We start from the raw sequence: 22,303 nt of genomic DNA on the forward strand, positions 1-22,303 counted from the left end.
TACATATCTACTGATGTGGGCCAGCAAACTGGTTGGAGTTTGAAATTGACACCAATATCAACATTTGGATAGAACATTTTAAATTTGGCAGCACTCAGAATAGAGAGTATGACAATGTGTTCAGGAAACAGGAGCCAAGAGAAGGGAGCATCTTAGACTCAGCCAAATCACTGTTACTCATTCTTTCAGCACGTATATGATTACATATCACCTCACCTTGAGAGTTATTCAAGTAACAGTGAAGTTTCAGCCCAGCACATTCGGTCACAGAAAAGAGTCTCAGGCTTCCAATCAGTATCTTACCTACGATCACTTACCTGATGTTCATTGCTGAGAGAAAAGATACTTCTGTCCGAGTAGACTGGAGGTCTGAACAACGTTGCTTCAGTGGTCATTCAATTAAGGTATGTTGTCTTAATAGTTGAATCAGACAATAACCATTAATCAATAAAAAATCAGAAATCAAAAAACTCTGTTCTTACTCAGTGGTTAGTCCTTACTAAAACCATGAACCTAAATTAGGATAAAATGAATTAGAAACGGACGAGGAGCTCTTTCTCTTTGTTTGATAGTCTCACACAGCTGGCGTTCACTGAGCAATGGCTGTCAATAGAAACTCACGAGGTAACCACATCCCATCTCTGGTGAAAATATGAGTAAGCTCCACTAACATACCGAACAGTCCTGCAGCCTACCTTTCAGGTTTTACATGGGAGCAGTGACGCATGTCTCTTTGTCGGTTGTTGGGCACTCCTCTGCTCATTGATCTTGATAGAACAACATGATATTTCAGTTCTGGGGACCTTAAACCAAAATAGAAGCTTCCTATCGAAGGCGCCCAACTGCATATAACTCAAGAAAGATTTATAGTTCAGCTTTAATTTCGTGCGCAAGATTTCAAGTTTTCTTGACTTAAGATATTGATTTCAGTGGGCGAACGGATTTTAACCATTAAATACCTGAGTTGCAGAATTAATCTGCAACTCAGGTATTGACACATGCAATCTTTTTGCCATTTCAAATTGAGGGGCTGATCTAAGAGATACCTAAGTCTATGTATGTATAATCAATACCTGAGAGTGCATTTTCGGCAGAAAGTGTGAATGCTACGCACGAGGGAGCAGCAGAAAGACAGACGAGCAGGTAGGAGGTACGCTTTGTTTGAAAGAAAACAAAAGAAGGAATGGCAAAACGAGTGAAGGACACACTAACATTGGGATTGGGTGATATACAGCAAAAATGTGTCAACCGTCAAAGATTTTGCCATTTATACATATCCCTCTCACATCTCTGTGCCTATGATCAGCTGATCACAGCTGGATCAGCTGTCAGTCGGCTTTAACAGCTGGAGAGACTTTTGATGCGTTTGTGTCTGTTCATGTGATCACTGTACTTAATAATAGTAACTAATAATACTAATAACTAATAAAGACACAGTAATCACCACTGTATAGGTGTTTCTCTCTGTAGTCTGTTAGCAAACTGTCCTGTGTTCTGTTTATAAGCACAGGATCGATTTCTACCCGCGGAATGCGATCGTCTTATTTATGAATTATTTGCGGCTGTATGTTTTGAAATTGTGACTGTGGCGTCATTATTAAATAACCCAGAATATGATTATTGTTTCTCTTAAATGATAAAACTCATCAAACACTCATGAATGATGTAAAAAGTGTTTCGTCTCTCCAGCTCTCTCTCACTTTAATTATTTCCAGAATAAAAGTTATTGAGGGAAATATCAGATCATGAAAACACAAATCTTTCGAATAAATATAGAAAGTTGTTTGTGGGCCTTTTGTTGTTCAGACTACAATGAACATTTATTTAAACCAGATGTTGAATCAGAAACCTAATCAAATACAAAGCTTGAGTTTATTCTGTGATCTGTCTTCACTCTGGAACTAAGCCTATTAAAAGTCTCTGTCCGAAAGTTTAAATGTCCAGTTTCAGCCTCTATGATTGGCCGAAATTCAACAGCCCCTCCTGGCTTGGGGTAGTTATCATCTCAGTGTTTGGTTGAAGTCGTCCGGACTCCTCCTCCCTGTGACCCGCATGGTCAGTTGTCCATCCCTCTGTTCTCTGCTGCACCTCTGTAAAGGCTCACTCAAAATGTTCACTTTCTGACCCTCAAAACTAATCATACAGTGTCTTAATACCTTTAGTGACTATACTTCTATGGTTTAATACATTCAATGAGTAAAATACTGTAACATAATATCCTATAAGAAAGAATATTGTAAACATTTAACACATTCCATAAGTAAACATAGTGTGACTTTTTAACATATTTTGACATTCTTATTATTGTGACACTTCTACTCACCACTAGGGGTGTTATTAAATCCTACCTATAATATTTATAATGCTGAAATACTTCACATTCTGGCTAAAGGAATTTAGAAGAGTGCTGTTATTTGGGTAAATGGCCGCCCCGGCTCGATAGGGGGCAGAGTGGCGAAACCTCTGCAGCATGGCGCCTCTGCGGCCCATCCTGTGACACGGTATTTACGGAGCATGCGCACGGGGTCTCTTCCTTTTCCCAGTGCAGCGGAGTCAAGCCCCATTCTGTGGCTCCGGGCTCCCTCATAAGGAGACAAAAATACTGCAAAAATGGTTTGTAATTCGTCCCAATACGTGTCTACATGTGTGCCTAAGACATACATCGAGCGCTGTGTGGTGTCAGACATTTAATAACATGCTGCTGGTGTTCAGATGAAGATAGATTGAGTCCTGCTAATGCTTACCCCCGGTCTGCTTGAACGTGGCCTAATGGCTACCCTCACAAACTCAATGCTTCCTTTTTCCTGTAGAATATTTTTGCTGTGATATTTTCCTTCGTGCTTGACTAGTGGGTCCTTACATTCACATCCCCTCCCAATTTCCATGTCCTACACCTTAGTATTAACTAGTTTGCTGCTCGCGAACACTGCGTAGCGGTTGTGCTAACTCCTCGTTCATTTGCAATGGTCGAGGCTAATGTTAGCTTGGTCTACCGGTGACAGTGACAGCCGAACCACTGTGGACAAAGTACACTAACGTGAAGTTGGCTTCTGTTTCTGTATGTTTTATCCCTGATGCTAAGTTGATGCGTGTCCTCTTGCAGGGTTTTGTTAAAGTGGTGAAGAACAAGTCCTACTTCAAGAGGTACCAGGTGAAATTCAGGAGGAGGCGAGGTAAGACTCCTGTGACAGCCATGCCAGAGCTTAGTGACATTTCGAAAGTAAGCTTTGTCTCATTGTTAAATACTTTTTGGTGTGTTTCTTCCAGAGGGAAAGACTGACTTCTTTGCCCGCAAGCGCCTTGTCGTACAAGATAAGAACAAGTACAACACACCCAAGTACCGGATGATCGTCCGTTTCTCCAACAGGGACATCTGTTGCCAGGTGAGCACGCGCTGAGATTACACAGCTTTTACCTGTTGACATCTTTGAACTGACGCTATGTTTATGTGGCCTGCAGTACGCCAACAGAGAATCGGACGAAATACATTGTAAATAGTAGTTTCTGAGTTAACTTAAATGTAGTCCAAATAAACATTGTTTAATCACGATGTGGAGTTTTTCCCCCAATTGTTTCTGATCACACGGTTGAACGCTGCATCCTTACATCAATCTCAACTGCTTTACCATGTATGGTGTACTAGACAGACTTGTCAGTAGTGAAGGCTGTTGCAGTCCAGATCAACATATGCGTGTGCTTTTAAATTGATTGCTTATGATTGCATTGCAGATTGCCTATGCCAAGATTGAGGGCGACATGATCGTGTGTGCGGCCTACTCACACGAGCTGCCAAAGTACGGGGTCACCGTGGGCTTGACGAACTACGCAGCAGCCTACAGCACTGGTCTGCTGCTGGCCCGTAGAGTACGTACAGACATCTGTTTACATACGTGGTATCATATTGACTCTTAACTTCAGTGCATTTTCATGGTGAATGGCCTTTTATGTTCTAATCCGGGTTAACCTGAATGAGAGGAATTCTGCTGTACCGGGTGACTCTTATTTCACCCTCAGCTGCTGAACAAGTTTGGCCTGGATAAGGTGTATGAGGGCCAGGTGGAGGTGACTGGCAACGAGTTCAACGTGGAGAGCATCGACGGTCAGCCGGGCGCGTTCACCTGCTACCTGGATGCCGGGCTTGCCAGAACCACCACAGGCAACAAGGTGTTCGGTGCGCTGAAGGGGGCTGTGGATGGAGGCCTGTCCATCCCACACAGGTAACCTGTCACAGTACAGAGTTGATGCTGTTCTCTGCTATGTGAGACAAATGAGGTTTCATTCCAAAATAGGATTTGGTTGAAAAGGTTTGCGTCTTTTCTTATTTTTTACGTGACACCTTGAATGCAATGTGTCGGTCAGAGTTATGGAAACACTTATAATTTAGTGTTCGCGTGGAAGATATTTGGATATTACAGTAGGAAAAACACGGGTGTAAAAAAATCACGTTAATGATTCAATTTTGGGCACTTTAATTATCTAGAGTCCTCGTTAATGTTATCTGATTTTCAAACTATTGAGTCAAAATGTTTGTTGTGACAAAAGACCTTTAATGCAGGCCGTCTTTTGACAAGCTTTTCTTTTTAAATAGTTTTATTATATTGCACAGACAACAGCCTGTCACATAAATTGACTTCTTGTAATGACAGTCAGTGAGGTTTGCTCTTAAAATTATAGTGCAGTGAAGAAACTGTTCAGTTGGTATTCCCTCACCTGTCAAGGAGATGTGGCTGTAATTCAAGGCATGTTTCTGTGACCGCCTTGACAGATATTGCGCTATGGTCGGTTTAATCGCGGCTTTGTTGTTTTTAAATGCATGAAATATCTAACTGGGTGCTTTCAGAAAATTGTGAATGCTTGAAGAGGGTTTGAGTAGGAAGGGGGTTGTATAAAGGGATCTGCGCATGTTGAATGAAAGTTACTTGTTGAGTTTCTTGCTGCTTGAACGAGATGGGGGGTGTCGTGCGCGCACCCTGCAGACTCCGCTATTAGTATAAGAAGAGAGACGGACAACAGAACAGAGAGCAGACGGTCACGGGTGCTGCATAGCGATGCAGAGACCTACATTACCTGGAATGTAGCACAACAAGTGAAAGCAGTGCTCTGTTGATTTAATTTTGGGTAAAAAGTGTTGATACTATTTTATTTATGTTTTCCTTCTACGAGATGCACTGTGATCGGGACCAGTCTGATGCAGAGAGTTGTACATTAGCCTGAATGTAGCACAACAATGGCAGTGTTCTTGTTGATTTGAACGTGCAATACAAAGATGTTGTCCCTAAAATGAATGAATAATCGTGATCGCAATATTGATCAAAATAATCGCGATTATGATTCTGGCCATAATCGTGCAGCCCTACATGTAGACAGCCTGAGTTATGGCCGACACGGCATCTGATTTGCGTTGCCGTAATTCAGAGGAGATGATTCAAAGACACAATTTATGGTGGAAAAACTGCAAGGACTTAGTACTAAAACATGCATTCAGTTAGCTGTGAAATTGAATGCTAGTTGTCCGGTTACTAATGGATCCGTATGGCAGGTTCTGCAGCTGACTACACTGTGCACCACAGGGTCAGTGTGGTGGATCTACCTCGCCACATGTGGGGGTGGTCCGGCCCATGTGACTATTGAATTTACATTTCGTCTGAACAGCTTGCCTGAATGCAGAAGACACAATGAGATGTCATTATGAAGTCGGTGTAGTTGCCCCATACAGAATGTAATGCTGTTTGGATAACGCACAGGAGTTGTGCGCACCATGATGCAGTGCTGTGTTCATTGTGCCTTGATATAAAGTCACATGGTTCTGCTTGACTATTTTGAATATTGTCTATTAAATATTTACTGAACCTCCTGGGAGTAACCTTTTTTTTATTATTATTATTATTATTATTCTCCCCCCAGCACCAAGCGCTTCCCTGGCTATGATCCAGAGAGCAAGGAGTTCAACGCTGAGGTTCACCGCAAGCACATCATGGGTGTCAACGTGTCCGAGTACATGAGCTACCTGATGGAGGAGGACGAGGACGCTTACAAGAAGCAGTTCTCCCGCTTCATCAAGAACGGAGTCGCCCCCGATATGGCAAGTCGTCTTTACGCAGCGTGAAACTATGCTCACCGTATTGCATCTGGATGGTAGACGTGAACCAATCAACTTGTGGTGGAAGAGCGTCTATCCATCAACTGATCTCATTCGTGATCAGATGTCACACACGGCTGTTTGTGATTCATCAGGAGAAAGATCTCGAGTCATGGCACAGTGATCACAGGAAAAATACATAATCACCCAACAATTAATCTGGTTTTGGTCCAGTTGGCGCTTGTAATAGATGACGTAGCTTGCACTGTTGAAAATAAATAAGTGTTTGATGTTTAAAAAAACAGCTTAAATTCAGCCATAGCCCCTGTGTAATTGGGCAGTGGCTCCATTTGTCCCAGTAATTCATGTTTATTAACATCATAATCCCATTGACAGAGCTTCATCTTAATGCATTCATTCTCAAATCAAATAACGCAGAAAGAGCTAACCAGTTTGAAGCTACATGAGAAATGTCGAGTAAATCTTAATTTCTTGGATATGAAACTTCAAATATTTGAATCTTGAGTGAAGAATGAATTGCACTCATAATTCTGATGACTCGTCTTATCTTTCTTTCAGATTGAGGCAATGTACAAAAAGGCTCATGCTGATATTCGTGAGAATCCAGTCCACGAAAAGAAGATCCCCAAAGAAGTCAAGAAGAAGAGGTGAGAAATGCTGATGTGTTAAAATATTTGTTTTGGCTTATTCTAAGGTCTCGCACCAGTTTGACTAGAAGTTGGGAGTAAAGTATTCAGTCTGAGCTCTTGAATATGGCAACTCTGCCACATGGCGTAGTATAGTACAGCTTGGAATGCAAGTTGAGCCTTATTTGGACACCAGGAATGTACAACAAGACTTGCAACTGTTAAATACAAAAAACTGCAAATGCTAACTGTGCTTCTTTTTTTGTGTATGACCTAGGTGGAACCGTGCCAAGCTCTCTCTGGCCCAGAGGAAAGACCGCGTTGCCCAGAAGAAGGCCAGCTTCCTCCGGGCGCAGGATAAGGAGGATGCAGACTGAGGCGTCGGTCAGCTCCGTTCCTCATGTGGAAATTTGTTCAAATAAATCTATCGAAAAGGAGTCACGTCCTCTTGTGTACTTCTTCATATATTGTATTATTTATTAGCAGTGTCTGGTTTCTTGAGCCCCTTATTGTATATATTTTTTATAGGAAAGTGTTGTGTAATTGAACCACTTAATGGCATTGTGGCTTATAGGCTGATTTGCTTGTATGAGGGGAAAAAAAGCAGTCATGAAATAATTTCTGCAAACTGCCATGTTCTAGACAGAAGTTGTCTATTGAGTGAGTTGAACCAAAGGGTAAATCAAAAGGTCAAGGGCTGACAAACTACTACATGGTGCACTCACTACTCAGGCGTTGTACAGTCGAGTCAAATTTATTGATGTCATTGTCACGGTTTCAGAGAAATTGCACTTGCTCATTTTGCTCCACTATAATAAAGTTAACTTAAGATATAATAAAGGTGACATTCATTGACTACTGCTTCAGGATAAAATGTCAGTTACACGTCAAGATGAATGAATACGGGGAATCATGTACTTCTGTCTCCACGGTGGAAAACAACAAACAATATTTTATTTGAAAACTGAAGGAAAGGAATCAGTCTTCCCATTTATTAGGAGTCTTTCGTGTGAGAGATTTTCTTCCATAGTAAGCTCTTGAGATTGTTCAGAATCAGCGAGTGCTCAATTTCCATCTGTTCAGCCGACCCTTTCAGTGCGACGCAAGCGTACAGCTGCTTCTCGAGCTCCTCCCTGACATCGGACGGGGCGCCTCTCAGGATGTAGTCCTTGAGCGCCTCGCAGGCTTTGGCCAAGTTGGGCCTGGTGACCTCGGGTGTGCAGCGGTGCTTGGTGAGATCGCAGGAAGTGAGGCAGTCCGCCCCGTACAGGCAATCCGCGTCCGCATCGCAGCGCTGCTGCCTGATGTCTTCTTGGAAGATGGCTTCGGGAACGATGTACCGCGCGTCCATCACCTTCAGGTCGTGCCGGTCGTTGTAGCCGAAGCTGGTGGCGCTCACGTCGCACATGAGGAAGCTGCCGAAAGTGCCGTGGAAAACGTCCTCGACCAGTTCCAGCAGTCCGATGGAGATCTTGGCCTTGTGTGGCCAGGAGGGGGTGAACCACTGGTCCATGCTGCGGCGCACACCCGCAGGAATCCACACCTCGATGATCCAGGGAAGGCTGATGCCGTACAGGGGGGAATGCGGCACCTTCTCCATCACGTACAAGTCTCCACAGAAGCCCAGTAACTTGGGCGTGTGCTCTCTGTCTTGCAAGACTAATGCCAACAGGAATTCATTGAGCTGCAGCAGAGCCCACGTGGAGCGAGCCTCGGGCAGCGAGATGTGACCGTCTTTGTTGGCATCTGTTATAGACAATACTTGGGTCGCCAGGTCAGCAATGTTGGCCTGATCCCCCACTTTAGCCTGTAAAAGAAAAGGAAGAAGCTTTACGACAAACCAGAGCTTTTTAAATTGGACTCGATGCTGGATTATATTTGATCTTCTGTTTGAAGCTACAGTTGGTGACTTTTATAAAATATCCAACGCAGCCGTCAATCACTGGTCACGAGCGCAGCGCTGTTCAATAATTATATCACTATTCTGTTACTGTAGTGTTGTCTTATTTCTCGCCTCAAATGTTTTCAAACGCATACTTTAGTTCACTGTTTAGCTGTTGTGGTGGAAAAACGATACAACAGTACAGAGTGAGTCCTATAACACTGAAATAAGGAATGAGTATTTATTCCCTGTGCAGAGAAGACTCAATCATCACAGTGTTGTCTGTGGGATGGAGAGTGACCTGTGTGCAGTTTGAGCACATCTTTTAAAAGGTCAGAGCATCGAGAGAGGAGGGGGAAGGTGTGTTTCTACTCTACACATTTTAGTACCTGCAATAAAACATTTACGACAGATCCTAATCTGTCCATCCAGTGGTTTATACCTCTAAACTAAACATTCTGTGATTACTGTCTGCACTCCCTACATCAAAGATATGACTGATCTGATCTCCACAAACACTCCCTTGCGGATCCTACCTTGAGGAGGAGGTTAGAGCAGACATCCCATAGGTTTGTCAAACATTGAATAAAGCAAAGAAGAAAATGCCAATTAGGAGCGCTACAGAGGGGGTGAAACCAGATTTTTATAGTATCTGTCAGGATGTAGTGACAATTTGAGCAAATATGACAAAGTTGTTTTGATTTAAGTTACCAGCTGCAGCTTGAACGAGGGCTTCCTGACCTTTAGGTGGTTGAGGATCATCTCTCTGAACTTTTCCACAGAGGTCCCCTTGGTGGGCTTGTTGAAGGCCGAAGTCTCCTTCCTCGGCTCCATCTCGCTTCCCAAATCGTAATGAGGAGCCTCCTCCATCTGGCACTTGATGACACCCTCCAGGTCTCCCCAGCTGCCAGAGTACACCTAAAATAAACAGCGTAGGCCTGAGGTGCAGCTGGATTCACGACAAGCAGACTGGAAAGGAGTATTTGATAAGAAATAAAATGACTGACCTGGCTTTTGGGCTTGGCAGTGAAGCACTTCCCCAGATAAAGCGTGTCTTTCTCACAAAGGCTGCTGCAGGCCGAGCCGTCGATGACTCCTTTCCTGTATTTATCGCACTGAATAACACAATGGAAATGTTGGTAAGCTGCATAAAGGGAACTGGGGGAAAAAAACAATATTATCAAGCGGCAAGAATATAGGAGAGTATGTAGAACACGGTGCGGATGGGTCGGCATACTCACTATTGAATTTTTACAGTCGTGCCCACGACACAGCTCTGTGTAGGACGAGTACTCGACATACACTATCCAGCTCCCCACAAACACGGCCAGCCAGGAAAAGAACAGGTACTTCATATGCAGGTAGGACAGTTTGGCCTGTTGGAAACGGATTTCAAAGGTTTCTATCACTCAATTACATCATATATTAAGGTTCGCTGGTATATCAGTGTTCTAAATGAAATACTCCGGCCGATTGTGCCCATACAAATGACAAATGATTGGCAGTGTGGATGTTTCACTGGCCGGGGTGATCTGAGGCCAGACGGATAAATGGATTTTTCAGACGAGATGAGGGGATGAGAGTCATGCTTGTTGTTAAAGGCCCGGTTTATCAGTCCCTCCCCCCCCCCCCCCCAGAGCACTTTGCCTAACATCTCAGGATCACGATTGATGAAATGGAACATATGTGCTCAGCATGTGTTCTGTCAACCTAACCTAAACATATCAAATCTTTTAAAGATTACAATACACGAGCCAATATAGCAATCTTTTAATTGATGTTTACAGTGAAGTCATTTAGTCTGTGAGTGTGGGAACGGGCCAGTTAGTGGAATACAAATGAGCTCCCAAGTGAGTTGTGTCACTGAGTACATCATTAGTGTATTTGCCTCTAAATAGGTGCTCAGTAATTAACAGTAAATGGCGTTTGCGGTCTGGCACAGCAACAGTGGAAAATTTAGAGCGACTCCAGCCTCATTACCTTGTCTTTTGATTTTCTTTCTAATTCCCCTGCTGATGAATACAGTCTGCTTCCATCAATAATGGCAGTCTTCCAATTGGAGAACAGGAGTTTTTAACAGTACTTCCATTATGGATTCTTGCACTTGACAGTAATGAACTCCCCCTGCCCCCCCCCCCCCCCCCACACACACTACTTTTACTTTCTGTAACACTCTGTGCTTCATCTTCCTCTGAGATCTTTCTGACAACTTTACAGTTAAATGGAAAATAGCTCATTGGTCACTCTTTTCCTCTTTTCCTATGCACTCAAGCTAATAAAAAAAGCAAACTTAGAAGCACAAGATGTGGGGTTTCTTTTCAGTGTTGACAAAGAGACTACATTTGTATGTGTCTCTAAATGGATTTCCCATCCATTTTGTGCCTTTGACACCACAGCTAATACAGAACGAGAGCTTTCAGACAGCCTCTATATGTCACTCTGTAATCTAGTTTCTCTCCAAGCAGTGGTCCTTAATCTCATGTTACTCTATTGTTTTTAGGAGGAAGCATGTCAGTATATTTTCCTGCCATTGCTGTCCGGTCTGCAGATACCAGTGAGGACGTAGAGGTCATGTTTTCTTCATTATTTCTGAGAATGTCTTCATGTTCTTCTCTAATTCTGAGAATTTAACAACGTGAGGAGTTTACACTCTAGTTACACAGGATTTGTATTTGAAGGCTAATTCTGATCATTTTAACACTTAATATCGTCAAACCTGCATTATTTTACTTTTTGGCCACTTGGGGCCAGCATCACAGCCTGTCAACATTACATTGACATGTTATTATCACCATATAAAATCGGTGAATGGGTTACCAATTTACACATCTGGTCACCTGAAAGAACCAAGTTCAATATCCACTCTCTCAGCTCTTTAGTCTTTAATCTTCAGTAAGTATATGTGTCCTTAACTGTTACATGCATTGCTTTGTTTCCCAGATCGTCACTCACCATATTAAGGGTCTTAAAGAGACAGGCACTGAAACAGAGCATTTCAGACAGAGGACGAATACAGACAGACAGTATAATAAATATAAAGTGTTCTTTATTTACTTTAAAGCATGTACATATGTTACAGTAAATCCCTGAGTACAGTCAGTCACACACATCTTTGATTCCGATCCGCTGACAGCTCCTGTGTTTCCTGGTTTACGGTCTTCAACCAGTCTACAAAAATCAAACATGTTGTGTTACATTCACCTCTATACATTTTAGATTACTCTCTGACAGCGGAGGTTGCTGTTGAAGAAATAAGTCCAATTGACAGATGCCTTTATTGTGCATACAACACAAATCATCTCTCAGAAATAGTAAATGATCAAATGCTCACTGACAAGCAATTTAAGTCATGCGTTTTAAAAATAGTTGCTGCTGCTTTATGTATTGACTGGTTTACTTACAAATCTGACCGTGCTGGCCCACAGGAAATGTAAAAGCAGTGACCACACTAGCGCTGCCAGTACCTCCTTATTGATTTTTCCATAGGTGAAATGCATCAACAGCAAAAGCATTACGGAAATAACACTCTGTGGGGAAACCAACGTATGCTCGGTCTTTTTCCAATCGATATACTCTGTGGCTTTCATTTCAACTCTGGCCGATGCATTTCTATCTCTGGGATTATGTATTGACCCTTTGTGAAGGGAGAGAATTACACAAACATGGCTAATGAGGTGATATGGATTGTGGCTGCTGTGACAGCTATTAATTAGAGACTGATGGGAGCTGTGGCCATGTGCAGAGGTGGGTGGAAAGAAACAGTCTGCCTGGATCTGGTTGAACTCCCTCTATAGTCTGCACCCACAGACAGCCCTGTTGGGGAGCCTGTGTGTTCAAACCATCTCAACCCCGAAGGTTCAGTTATACATTCAAAGACTCCAGCGCTGTACGGTTACAGCGTGCAAGCTGATGCTGAACCACTGAGGCAGAGAGGAGATTTAAAGCTGATCAAGAGCAGCACATTACTGTTCTGACACTTGGCTTTTTGCAGCCTGCACACCATTCATCCATTATGTATGATTATAAAGCTATATATCCCTCAGAGGCTGCCGGTTAATGGGCCGCTGTGCAGAGCCGAGAAAGACATGATAACAGAAGATGGACGGGGCGAGGGGAGTGAATAACAGCATATACCCGCAAATAGTTTGCATGACAAATGTTAAAATCAAAAGACAAGGCATGCTGTTTGTGCATGAAATGCTGAGCACAACCTGAGAGAGTTATGCACCAGTAGCATGCCTCACCACTTGTCACAGACTCTCTGAAGGAAAAAGAAAAGAAAGAATGCCACGCTGTCTGCACAGACACTACAGAGATCTGAGTCATCACAGTCCAGACAGCAAGCAACCCCCCCCCCCCCCACACACACACACAAAGCCCACATTTCCATGCTGACTCAATACTGCGACAATAACACATGTGAATCTGAATCAGAATCAGAAACCGTTTATTGCCATCGTATGTTGAACATACAAGGAATTTGACATGACGGGAACATTACTTTATCAGCAGTTGTTCTGTCTGTCAAGGTGCTGTGAGTCTCAGTCAAGAGCATGGTGTTCACTGTGCACTGTGCAAAATATCGCAATAAGGCTTCCAACGATTTACCTCCAACATACATTTGGTCAGATTCAACATCATCTCAGTTTGTACTGGAGTGTATATTTACAAAGCCTCAAAATTGTCGCTGATATCAGTCAAAAAGTTGGGTTATGAAAATGTTCTTTTTCATAACCCAAGAACTTTATCTTTCCATCTCTGCTATTGTGAATGCATGTCAGTGTTTTTGTTTTTGCATTAATATGAAGAAACACAAAATGTCAACAATTGGCAGTTTGTGCAACTTGAAATGAATAAATGAATGTAATGAATGGCCAGGGATTAAAGTTGATGCTGTGCACTCACCTGGAGGACATATGGACATCATCATAGATTTTTGAATTTATTCCATGCTGAAATGCTCCCTTTTGGGGACATTGTTTTTACTCATATTTTATTTGTACGAACACGATGTAACATTTCTGTTAAATACTTAAATACTTTAACCCTCATCCAGCATATTTACAATGCAGTGACTACCAATCCCCAGAATAAACTACTGTAAGAAACAGCCATCAAAATGATAACTCGTTTCCTCTCAGTTATGTAAATAATGCATCTGCATATAAAACAAGCAGATTATTGTAATTTTAGGGTATGTAACAGCATTAATGTAAATATAAAATGCAGGAGATTACCATGTACAAGGTAATGATGTGAATACAGCACATCAGCGAGAAAAACTACGACAAGGAGCCTTTAAATAGCAATGGAAATCATTTAAAAAAAACTAGTAATGTGTACATGACTTGTTGAAATATTGAATTGCACTCAAAAAGTTACATTTTTGGAACGAGCAAAGCTCTTAACGTCATGAAAACGGTCTCAATGGATGTCACAGCATGAGATAACTCGTGGACTCTAACGTTTTCAATAGGCACTACATGCTTTCACACACGTTGCCTTTAAACAGTGTGTTTGAACTCTGCAGCATGACTTAAAGACGCAAGAGACAAAATGATCTTTGCATCACCTGTGAAGGATCAGCACGGACATTGTGCTCATCCAAAGACTTCTGTGTTTTTCTATATCTGTACAGATATAGAAAAAGCAAACAATCTGCATGTAGGAACGAGAACACCATTTCCCGCTTGCAGGGCTTGTCAGCGCTTGTATTTCAGTGGAAATAGCTTCCCTCCAAGGATCACAGACTGACACTTCTTAAGTTGTCACCGGAAGGATGAGGTGGCCTAGAAAACTGAGCGATGCGGGTTCATGGCTGTCCCTGGAGACCGGCTGTTTCTCCCTCGATTTCACTGCACTTGACAGTTTTTGTCTCTGGAATGCATTGGGGACAGGCGGGCAGGAAGCACACGCCAGCGGCTCAGATGAGACCACGTTGGACCAAAATGAGCCGAATGTCTCGAAGACAAACAGCAGAGAGCTCGAGTCAGAATGGTCTGATGACGCATCCGCAGGGAGGCACTTTGAAACACTTGAGCCAGCCGAGGAATGTGCTTTCTATCAATGATCTAACCTTAAATGTGGGTTCCCGAGACCTCCACGTGTCCTTGAGGGGCTTCCCTAGCAGCAGAGTTTAATTCTACTGATGAGGAAAGCCACAGTGGACGTCACCTAATTTCACTCACATCAAACATGTTACATAATGTTCTTCAACATCTTCCGAGATGAGGAGAACCAGCAGCGCCATGTCATATGCAGCCCTATGATTTTATGTAATCCAAGTAAAGTGTTCTGTGGTACCCCGAAGAAGGACTAAGGAAACAGGGAATGACTCATGTCATAAGGCGATACTAAAGTTTTGCAGCCGCAGATACAGTCTCTTTTTAATGTGACTGGCTGTACCAGCACGATGTATTATGGATGTGGTTGCTACAGCAACGAGGATCAGGAGGATGGTTGAGCCATCGAGCATCAAGTGACTTTATGATTCTGTGTGGAAAAGCCTTTAACAGTGATTCCTGCGAATTGCCACCAATCGGTGTGCAAAATGAAGGTCAGATGATAAAGTAGAACATGCTGTGAATGAATCAGTCGCATCGCCGCTTATCTACAGCTGACATCTGAGTGTATACGGATAGAAGCTACAGCGTAAACAGACCCGGGGTCGATTCCCAGTTGGACACCAGAGTGAGGAGGGATTTCCCAGAAGCTTACCTGGATGTGCAGCGGCTTTCTGAAGAGCCCCCATGGAAACAGACCTCTTGCCATGGCAAATGGAGAACATCTCACACAAGCTGTCGAGGAAGGAAATTCGGCGCACGCTTCGCGCGGTGTCGGGCAACGCCTATAGGACTAACCCTGGACATTTTCCGAGGATGAAACATTACTAATTCTGTCGGCAGCACCGTGAATGATGCGTGTTTGGAGGCGGCGACGCGCGGCGGCGCCAGACCGAGCTGCGCCGTCGACTTCAGCGAAGTGAGGCTCATATTGGCCGCGATCACCCCTCGGGGCGTTTTGACCAATTACAGGAGGAGGATGGGGAACAGTTTGTAGACTTCGGTACATTATGTTTTAATGTAAAAAGATGGATGCTGAGTACATGCACGCTGGGGCTCCTCCAACAACAAGCTTGAGCCTTCAGATCTGCTTTCCACAGCAGATTTGGTCATATGTTTAGGTGACAGACAATTCGTTTGTGTTTTTGCATAAATTACATAACATTCACGAGTGTGTGAAAACCACATGTGTGCTTTGCTTATTTCATTTGTGAAAATATATTTATTCATTTTAGTGTGATTTCATATGTGAATTTAAAACACGTAAGACAAACGTGCTTTACAATGAATTGCTTCATGCTAAAATCACATTTCATTCAACACTTCATTAAAGCTGCACTAAGCAACATGTTTGTATGGATCTGGGTGAGTACTGGATTCTGATTGGCTGCAGAGTGTACCTTCATTCCTGGTAATGGAGACCACTAAGTAGTTCCAGTGAAACTGTCTGTTCACTAAATAAATGCGCTGGCTGCAAAACACACCAGGCCGTGATCAAGTGCGGCTAGCGGCAATAATTCAATTGTTCTGCGACCAGGAGGCGTGTTCATGCATTTCAGACAGGAAGAAATGATTTATGTCGACATGTCACAGGGCTCTGTTCACTGATTGGCTGTGGGTACTCTCTCAACTAAAAGTTAAACCATCCCCAACTTTTAGTTTGGCCGCGCTTCGCCCCAGAATCCAAATGGTTGTCATTGTTTTGCTTTTGTGGTCCACAACTGTACCATCTTGGTTCAGTCTCAAATCTCATATCAGTCCCGAGGAACATATAGTGGCAGCTAAAGAGCCATATTACCCGAAGGAAGTGGTGGAGACCAAAGCAGAGATACGGTTTTTTTTTTTTACTGTTTAATAGGCAGTTACTAACATTCACCAACTCTCTAAATATGTCACAAATAAATGTTTTAATGTGAAATGGCTGAATGCAGGAATGCAGAGTTAGACCCACTGATCTTACCTAAGCCAAAGAGAACTTTAACATTTTATAATACTGTCATAATACATTACAACAATATATTAAAACAAATGGCCGACAAATGTTACCTCAATTTCCATGAAAACTTGCCTGAGGGAAGATTCGTAAGGCCTTGCTGGTTTGAATAAAAAAGAAGACATAAAAAGACAGATGTCTTCAGGCTTTCTTCATGGACAAGTCTCCCAGCTGGGAGGGAAGCTTGTGTCCGGTTGAGGATGGAGAATACAAAGCTGTTGGCTCCATTACCTCAGCGAGATCATGACTCCCTTCATCCGCTTTGTGTTATATACTGTATTACTCATTGCATCTCATTGGGATTAGCTTGTATTGAATGCATGTGTTTTCTTCCGTCACTAAATGACAATAGTGTGGGCGCAGAGGGAACAGCCGTAGAGCATCCTCTTCTTCATGTGCTCGGATAGAGATTTGCATATTAATGTGACATGTGAAAAGCATAAATATCACATTATTACTTTGTCTATCATTTTGCACGCTACCTGAAGTGTGTTAATATTTCTAGAATCTGTACTTGATTCTGCAGTGGCATGTGAGATCTCTTGCTGGCATCCTACAAAGGGAGACATCCAAGACTGTTAGAGTCTGAAGGAATGCACCAGCAAAAAGGTAATGGACACAGAGTTATAAAGCACACCATCAGGTGAAGCAAGATGCACATTATCATCCATCAAAACAGACAAACTTCTGCGATTGCATGCCGTGAAAAAGGCATTGCCGAGTGCGAAAGCACGAACGCAATATGTCTTTACAGTTAGAAATGAAAGCGATTTGATTTGCCCAAGACTAAAGTGCGCATGCAGCGCAACAGAGCTGGGATAGCCGCACCGCTAACTTCTTTATAGAGAGAACATTTGGGAAAACCGAAACAAAGCTGGCATCTCTGCCTGCTATATTGGATTCGCTGGGAGAGCAGCTTGGAGATTGGAGGAGAGTTATATGAGCCCAGAGGACAGAAACTGGATGCACATATGGTGTTTCCTTCGATTATGTAACGCTGATTACCTTGCGGCACTTTGAGTGGGCAGATAAAAAAACCCCCTCTATTTCCATATAAGAACAAACAAACAACAACCTTGATGCAGAGAGGAAGGCAGAAGTGGCACCACTGGAGTGGTGCACAGAGACTGAGATAGATGGGCTGCAGAAATAGTCCTCTTTGGATGCCTGATCACGCACAATGTCTAATGTAATGAAGACCTTCTCCACAAACATGACCTTTCAGATTCATCAACACCGGAAAACATCCAGAGATTTCCACGCCTAAATTCAGTTTACCTTGCATTAATCCCTGTTTAGTCTTGCAGCCCACACCTGCTCATTTCCTCTTCGTTCCACTGACATCAGTCACAAGCCAATAAGTAACCGTGGTAACAAGTGACAGGACGTTTCCTGTCACACAGCCTGCCAGAAATAATTTCTGATTTGGATCTGTTTGTAGCTGCGCTGCAGATTATCCTCAATAGAGATGGCGAGGACAGTCGATGTTTGAGGTTGATTTCTCATTTTAAAGTGGATGTTAAAATGATTCTCAAAAGAGAAATGTTACTTTATTAAAAGCGTTTTGCTGAGAGAGAGAGCAGGCAGACTCATGGGAAATAACTGGTGTTAGCCTCCCCCCTCATGGTGACTCTCCTGTATTACAATTTTACAGCTGTATCTAGCTTGGGTACAAAATACATGGATATTCAGAATGGGAGGGAGTGGGTTCATGAGCTTTAAGGATGCAAGAAACACCAAGAATATAGTCTTTTTCAGTGATTCTAACCAGAAGAGGTCTAGTGAAGAGCAAAGTAAGATTGTCAGAGTACGTTTTTAGACAAGGATTGTCAGCGTATCCAAAGCCTGACCTGTCGTACTGCTCTGTGCGTTAGATCGCCATTGAAAACACATGAATGAGCCACACTTTGGACTGGCTGACTTGCTACTTGCTGGAGTTCATTTTGAATTAAAGGGCCAGTATGTAGCATTTCGGCATATGCAATATAATATTCACAACTATGTTTTCATTTGCATAATCACCTGAAATTAGGAATTGTTGTGTTCTCGTTAGCTTAGAATGACCCCTTCATATCTACATGGGAGCGGGTCCTCTTTGTGGAATAAACCATGTTGCACTGCCATGTTTCCACGACGGACAAACACTGACTCTAGATAGTCAATAGGTAACTTCCATAGCTCCTTAAATCATGTTATTATGGAAAGGATGTGGAATGAGACAGCACAAATTCTAATTCGAGTGACCCTTTTATCTCCCACTCGTTTCCCTCTAACGTGAAGGATTTTGGAGACCACAACTTGGGACAGTTGAACTGTTGACAGCCGAGTTATCGCCGCAATCAGGAGCTATTGATTGGCGAACGCGACAGCAGATGGGCTCCAGCAACACGGTTCTCACCTGTCTAGTGTGCAGCATGTGCAGGATGTGACGGCTCTCTGTTGGTATTTCTGCAAATCTTGACTGTGGCGAGCAGCACGATTTCCAGGTAGCACTTTGCCTCAGGGAGAGGCCACCTAGCACTGGGCCCTCAGGAGGAAACCTTACCAACAGACTTAAGTCATTGTTTGTAGAGAGAGAAGGCTTTGATTGCCCTCTCAGGCAAATTTGTGATCTGTGATGTTGGGCTGTACAAATAAATTGAATTGAATTTGATTGGCTGAGTTGAATAGAATGTGTTGGTTTTTAGTATAATCGTGCGAGGACTCCTTCAATGTCACAATTCCTCGTCAGGTAAGGTTACATTTAGACTTAGTGTGACAAAGGAGGCTTGATAATTGTCACATTTGACCAAGCTATTTTGTGACCATTGTTTTTTGTTGGTGCTGATGATATTTGTGGCCGATTCTTGATTTGCAATTTGAGCAGCGCAGATTATTGATTCAAATGTAGCAGATTTGTTAGCTAAACACTAATTCTGTGTACCGTGTAACAAAAATAGGTTTCAATATTAGTAATGCGGTTTATACCAGATTCCTATGTGTACAATACCTACAGGTACCTATATAACATATCATACGATATGACAAACTGGCAGCAGTGTAGAGGAGTTATGATATGCTCTATCAAACATTTAGCCATCGTGAAGAAATGTGGGAGGTATGCTGTGGTCACGGATTGAGAGCAGAGAGAGACTGAAAAAGTACAAAACACTCTGAATCTTGGCTCAAATCAGACACAACAAAGTCTCCATTGATGCCCTATATACTGTGCCTCTAATCCCACCTCAAGGGCTCGCATGATGTGCCCACACAACGCTGGATCCCAAACAGCAAAGACTAGAGGTGGCATGATCCACAAAGGAACCTGAGAAAGACTGGAAGCATATGGCGCATGAGAAAGAGGCTCTGCTGCCAATAATTAGCAAACGTATGGGCATCAATTGCAATTTCCATTTTCTCCCAATAAGAATGATTGTTTTTTATTCAGTGTCCTTTTGGGTTTTTTGTTATTACGTATTAGGGACACATTTCAGGATGTTTGGCACATTCAAAATAATTATCTTGTGTTTATTTTGAATTATTAATTTATATTAATGTTGTATATTATTACAGTTTTTCTCAATTGCTAAAACACTAAAACCCATTGGCTGAACAAAGTTCTCAGTTGCCTGAACTCATTGAGCTGATAGTGCAGTCTGTTGTCAATACCTTAAACTATGTCACATGGTAAAACACAATTTGCAGATCTCACTTAGACTTTTCAGCAACATTCTAAACACATTCTCAGTCTCAAAACACATTCTGCACTCTAATGCACATGTCATCCACACTGGTAAACACAAGTGGCAACAATCAAATACAAATAGAGAGCACATGTCATTGATTCAACACAATCACTCAAAATTGATTTCACTTGTATCAAATGATGTGACACAACCAATATTAGCCAGTTTAGAGAGCAAACAGGTGGTTGAAGGTGATGTCGATGAAGTGCTCTGGCCTGACCCAGCCCAAAGACAAGAAGAAGCACATTGATGACATGTTGACGTCTTTGATTTTTGTCCCTTTTACTGTAGTATTGTATACTGTAGTAGGCCTACAGTGCATTGTAGGCTGTATAATGTACAATAAACAAATTGTATGGCCTTGAACATCGTGCTTTCTATTTGTTACAGTCACAGTACTGACTGCTCAATAGATGTTGACTGGTTGCAGGTTCATATCAACAAAGAACAAGAATTACAGTATCACAGAGACCAAGGACACGTTTGTGAGCTGCAGGGTACAGTACTGTAAAAATAGGGGTACAAGGAGGAGGAAGAACAAAAGAAATTGCAAAGAGCAAAGCACAGTAGTCATTTCTGATTAATTTTGAGCGACTGTAATGGAACATGTTTTCGTTCATATGAAATTTGTTTTGAGATTAAAAATCTACTTCTCCCTGAGAACTATATGTTTTGAACAATGCGTTTTCTATTTATTGGTGTATTGTTTACTGACTGCTTGATGGTGTCTATTATTTTCATCACTTTGTTTATGATTTGAGAGCAGTGTTTGATTTTGAGCACAGGTAAAACTGTTTTGAGGCGAAAGTTTCATTTTGCAAGAGAGAGAGAGAGAGCGAGAGAGAGAGAGAGAGCGAGAGAGAGAGAGAGAGAGAGAGCGAGAGAGAGAGAGAGAGAGAGCGAGAGAGAGAGAGAGAGAGAGAGAGAGAGAGAGAGAGAGAGAGCTGTGGTCGTGCAAGCTTGAGGGTGAATGAAGAGAGGGACCAATGTTTGCGAGAACAAAGCAGTTACATTCTAAAGCACCAATAAACACATCCACACCTCCCCACAAACCTGCGAGAAGGTGCCGGATTACACTGAAGGCACTCTTCATCCTGCTGTGGCCCGTCTGCCTTCTGTACAGAAACGTCCCGAACAAAAGAAGAAGCACAAAGCAAATACAGGCAGAGGGATACCGACACCTCCACACACACTTTCAGTGGGTGGTGATGATTGAGAGGGATTATATTTGTGTGAACAAATACATACACAATTGTTGCATGCTAGCCTTTGGACACAGTCACATTTGCATGGAAAAAGCATGACTAAAGTGAAGATCATTCACAGCCTGCCTGACTCCTTTCACATATACTGTGTAACACAATGCATAGTTGTTAACACACTGCTCTAAAGCTGCCGTGAATATGTTTATTGGAACATGATCAAAAATAGAGAAAGCGTGGCTATTTTGTGTGTTTTTGTTTTCTTTGAAAGATGAAGTTTACTTTGTATTTGATATCTTTTATTTTCATTGCACAGATCCGTCCTGCCTGGAATGTTTCTGTTTTAGATGCTAAAGTTATCACCAGTATACTGTTGAGAACAGCCCACAGGCGGCATACTGTCCAGCTCATGTTTTCAAGTTGTTTTGAACCTCATTCCTCCGTGTCGCATTAGTAAGGGGAGCTTTGTTAGCTTTGAGTCAGTCTAAAAATGATCCGTTTTGCTTGGAGCCAGTCTTATGACTTGTCAATTGTAATGGTGTGTACTGAGAACCGGCTGTTTCCAGATGACTTCCAGACATGTGCCGAGGTTACAAAAAGCTATAAAAAAAGCGAAATATCACCCGCTGTGCAGTTCATTTGCAAACAAAACCGGCGTTTCATGAGTTGCAGCAGCAGGAAGAGAAGTCAATGCTTCAGAGTGGAACATGATT

The 22,303-nt window shown here is 42.5% G+C and overlaps 2 protein-coding genes across 2 annotated transcripts; one reads left to right on the top strand and one right to left on the bottom strand.

The window, feature by feature from the left end:
* The first annotated feature begins 2,515 nt into the window (after nt 1–2,515).
* Nucleotides 2,516–7,163, top strand: rpl5b (ribosomal protein L5b). Its single transcript, XM_079266946.1, has 8 exons — nt 2,516–2,613; nt 3,104–3,173; nt 3,268–3,383; nt 3,730–3,864; nt 4,015–4,217; nt 5,905–6,082; nt 6,659–6,747; nt 7,004–7,163. Exons 1-8 carry the CDS (start codon nt 2,611–2,613, stop codon nt 7,101–7,103), a joined length of 894 nt encoding a protein of 297 aa, XP_079123072.1. The 5' UTR covers nt 2,516–2,610; the 3' UTR covers nt 7,104–7,163.
* A 557-nt stretch (nt 7,164–7,720) lies between these two features.
* dipk1ab (divergent protein kinase domain 1Ab) lies at nt 7,721–9,984 on the bottom strand (the record flags this gene model as incomplete). The annotated part of the gene is made up of 4 exons (XM_079267992.1): nt 9,850–9,984; nt 9,616–9,723; nt 9,350–9,526; nt 7,721–8,533 (listed from the first exon to the last, which is right to left on the bottom strand). The coding sequence occupies exons 1-4, from the start codon at nt 9,961–9,963 to the stop codon at nt 7,721–7,723; spliced, it is 1,212 nt and encodes a 403-aa protein (XP_079124118.1). The 5' UTR covers nt 9,964–9,984.
* Between the last annotated feature and the right edge of the window lie 12,319 nt (nt 9,985–22,303).

Source organism: Melanostigma gelatinosum, assembly GCF_949748355.1.
Source record: "Melanostigma gelatinosum genome assembly, chromosome: 4".
Taxonomy (NCBI): domain Eukaryota; kingdom Metazoa; phylum Chordata; class Actinopteri; order Perciformes; family Zoarcidae; genus Melanostigma; species Melanostigma gelatinosum.

Bases quoted from the DNA above. Each gene is read 5' to 3' on its own strand.
- rpl5b (XM_079266946.1), top strand. The intron at 3,865-4,014 runs GTACGTACAGAC...TTTCACCCTCAG, and splicing joins GTCTGCTGCTGGCCCGTAGA to CTGCTGAACAAGTTTGGCCT. The intron at 6,748-7,003 runs GTGAGAAATGCT...TGTATGACCTAG, and splicing joins AAAGAAGTCAAGAAGAAGAG to GTGGAACCGTGCCAAGCTCT.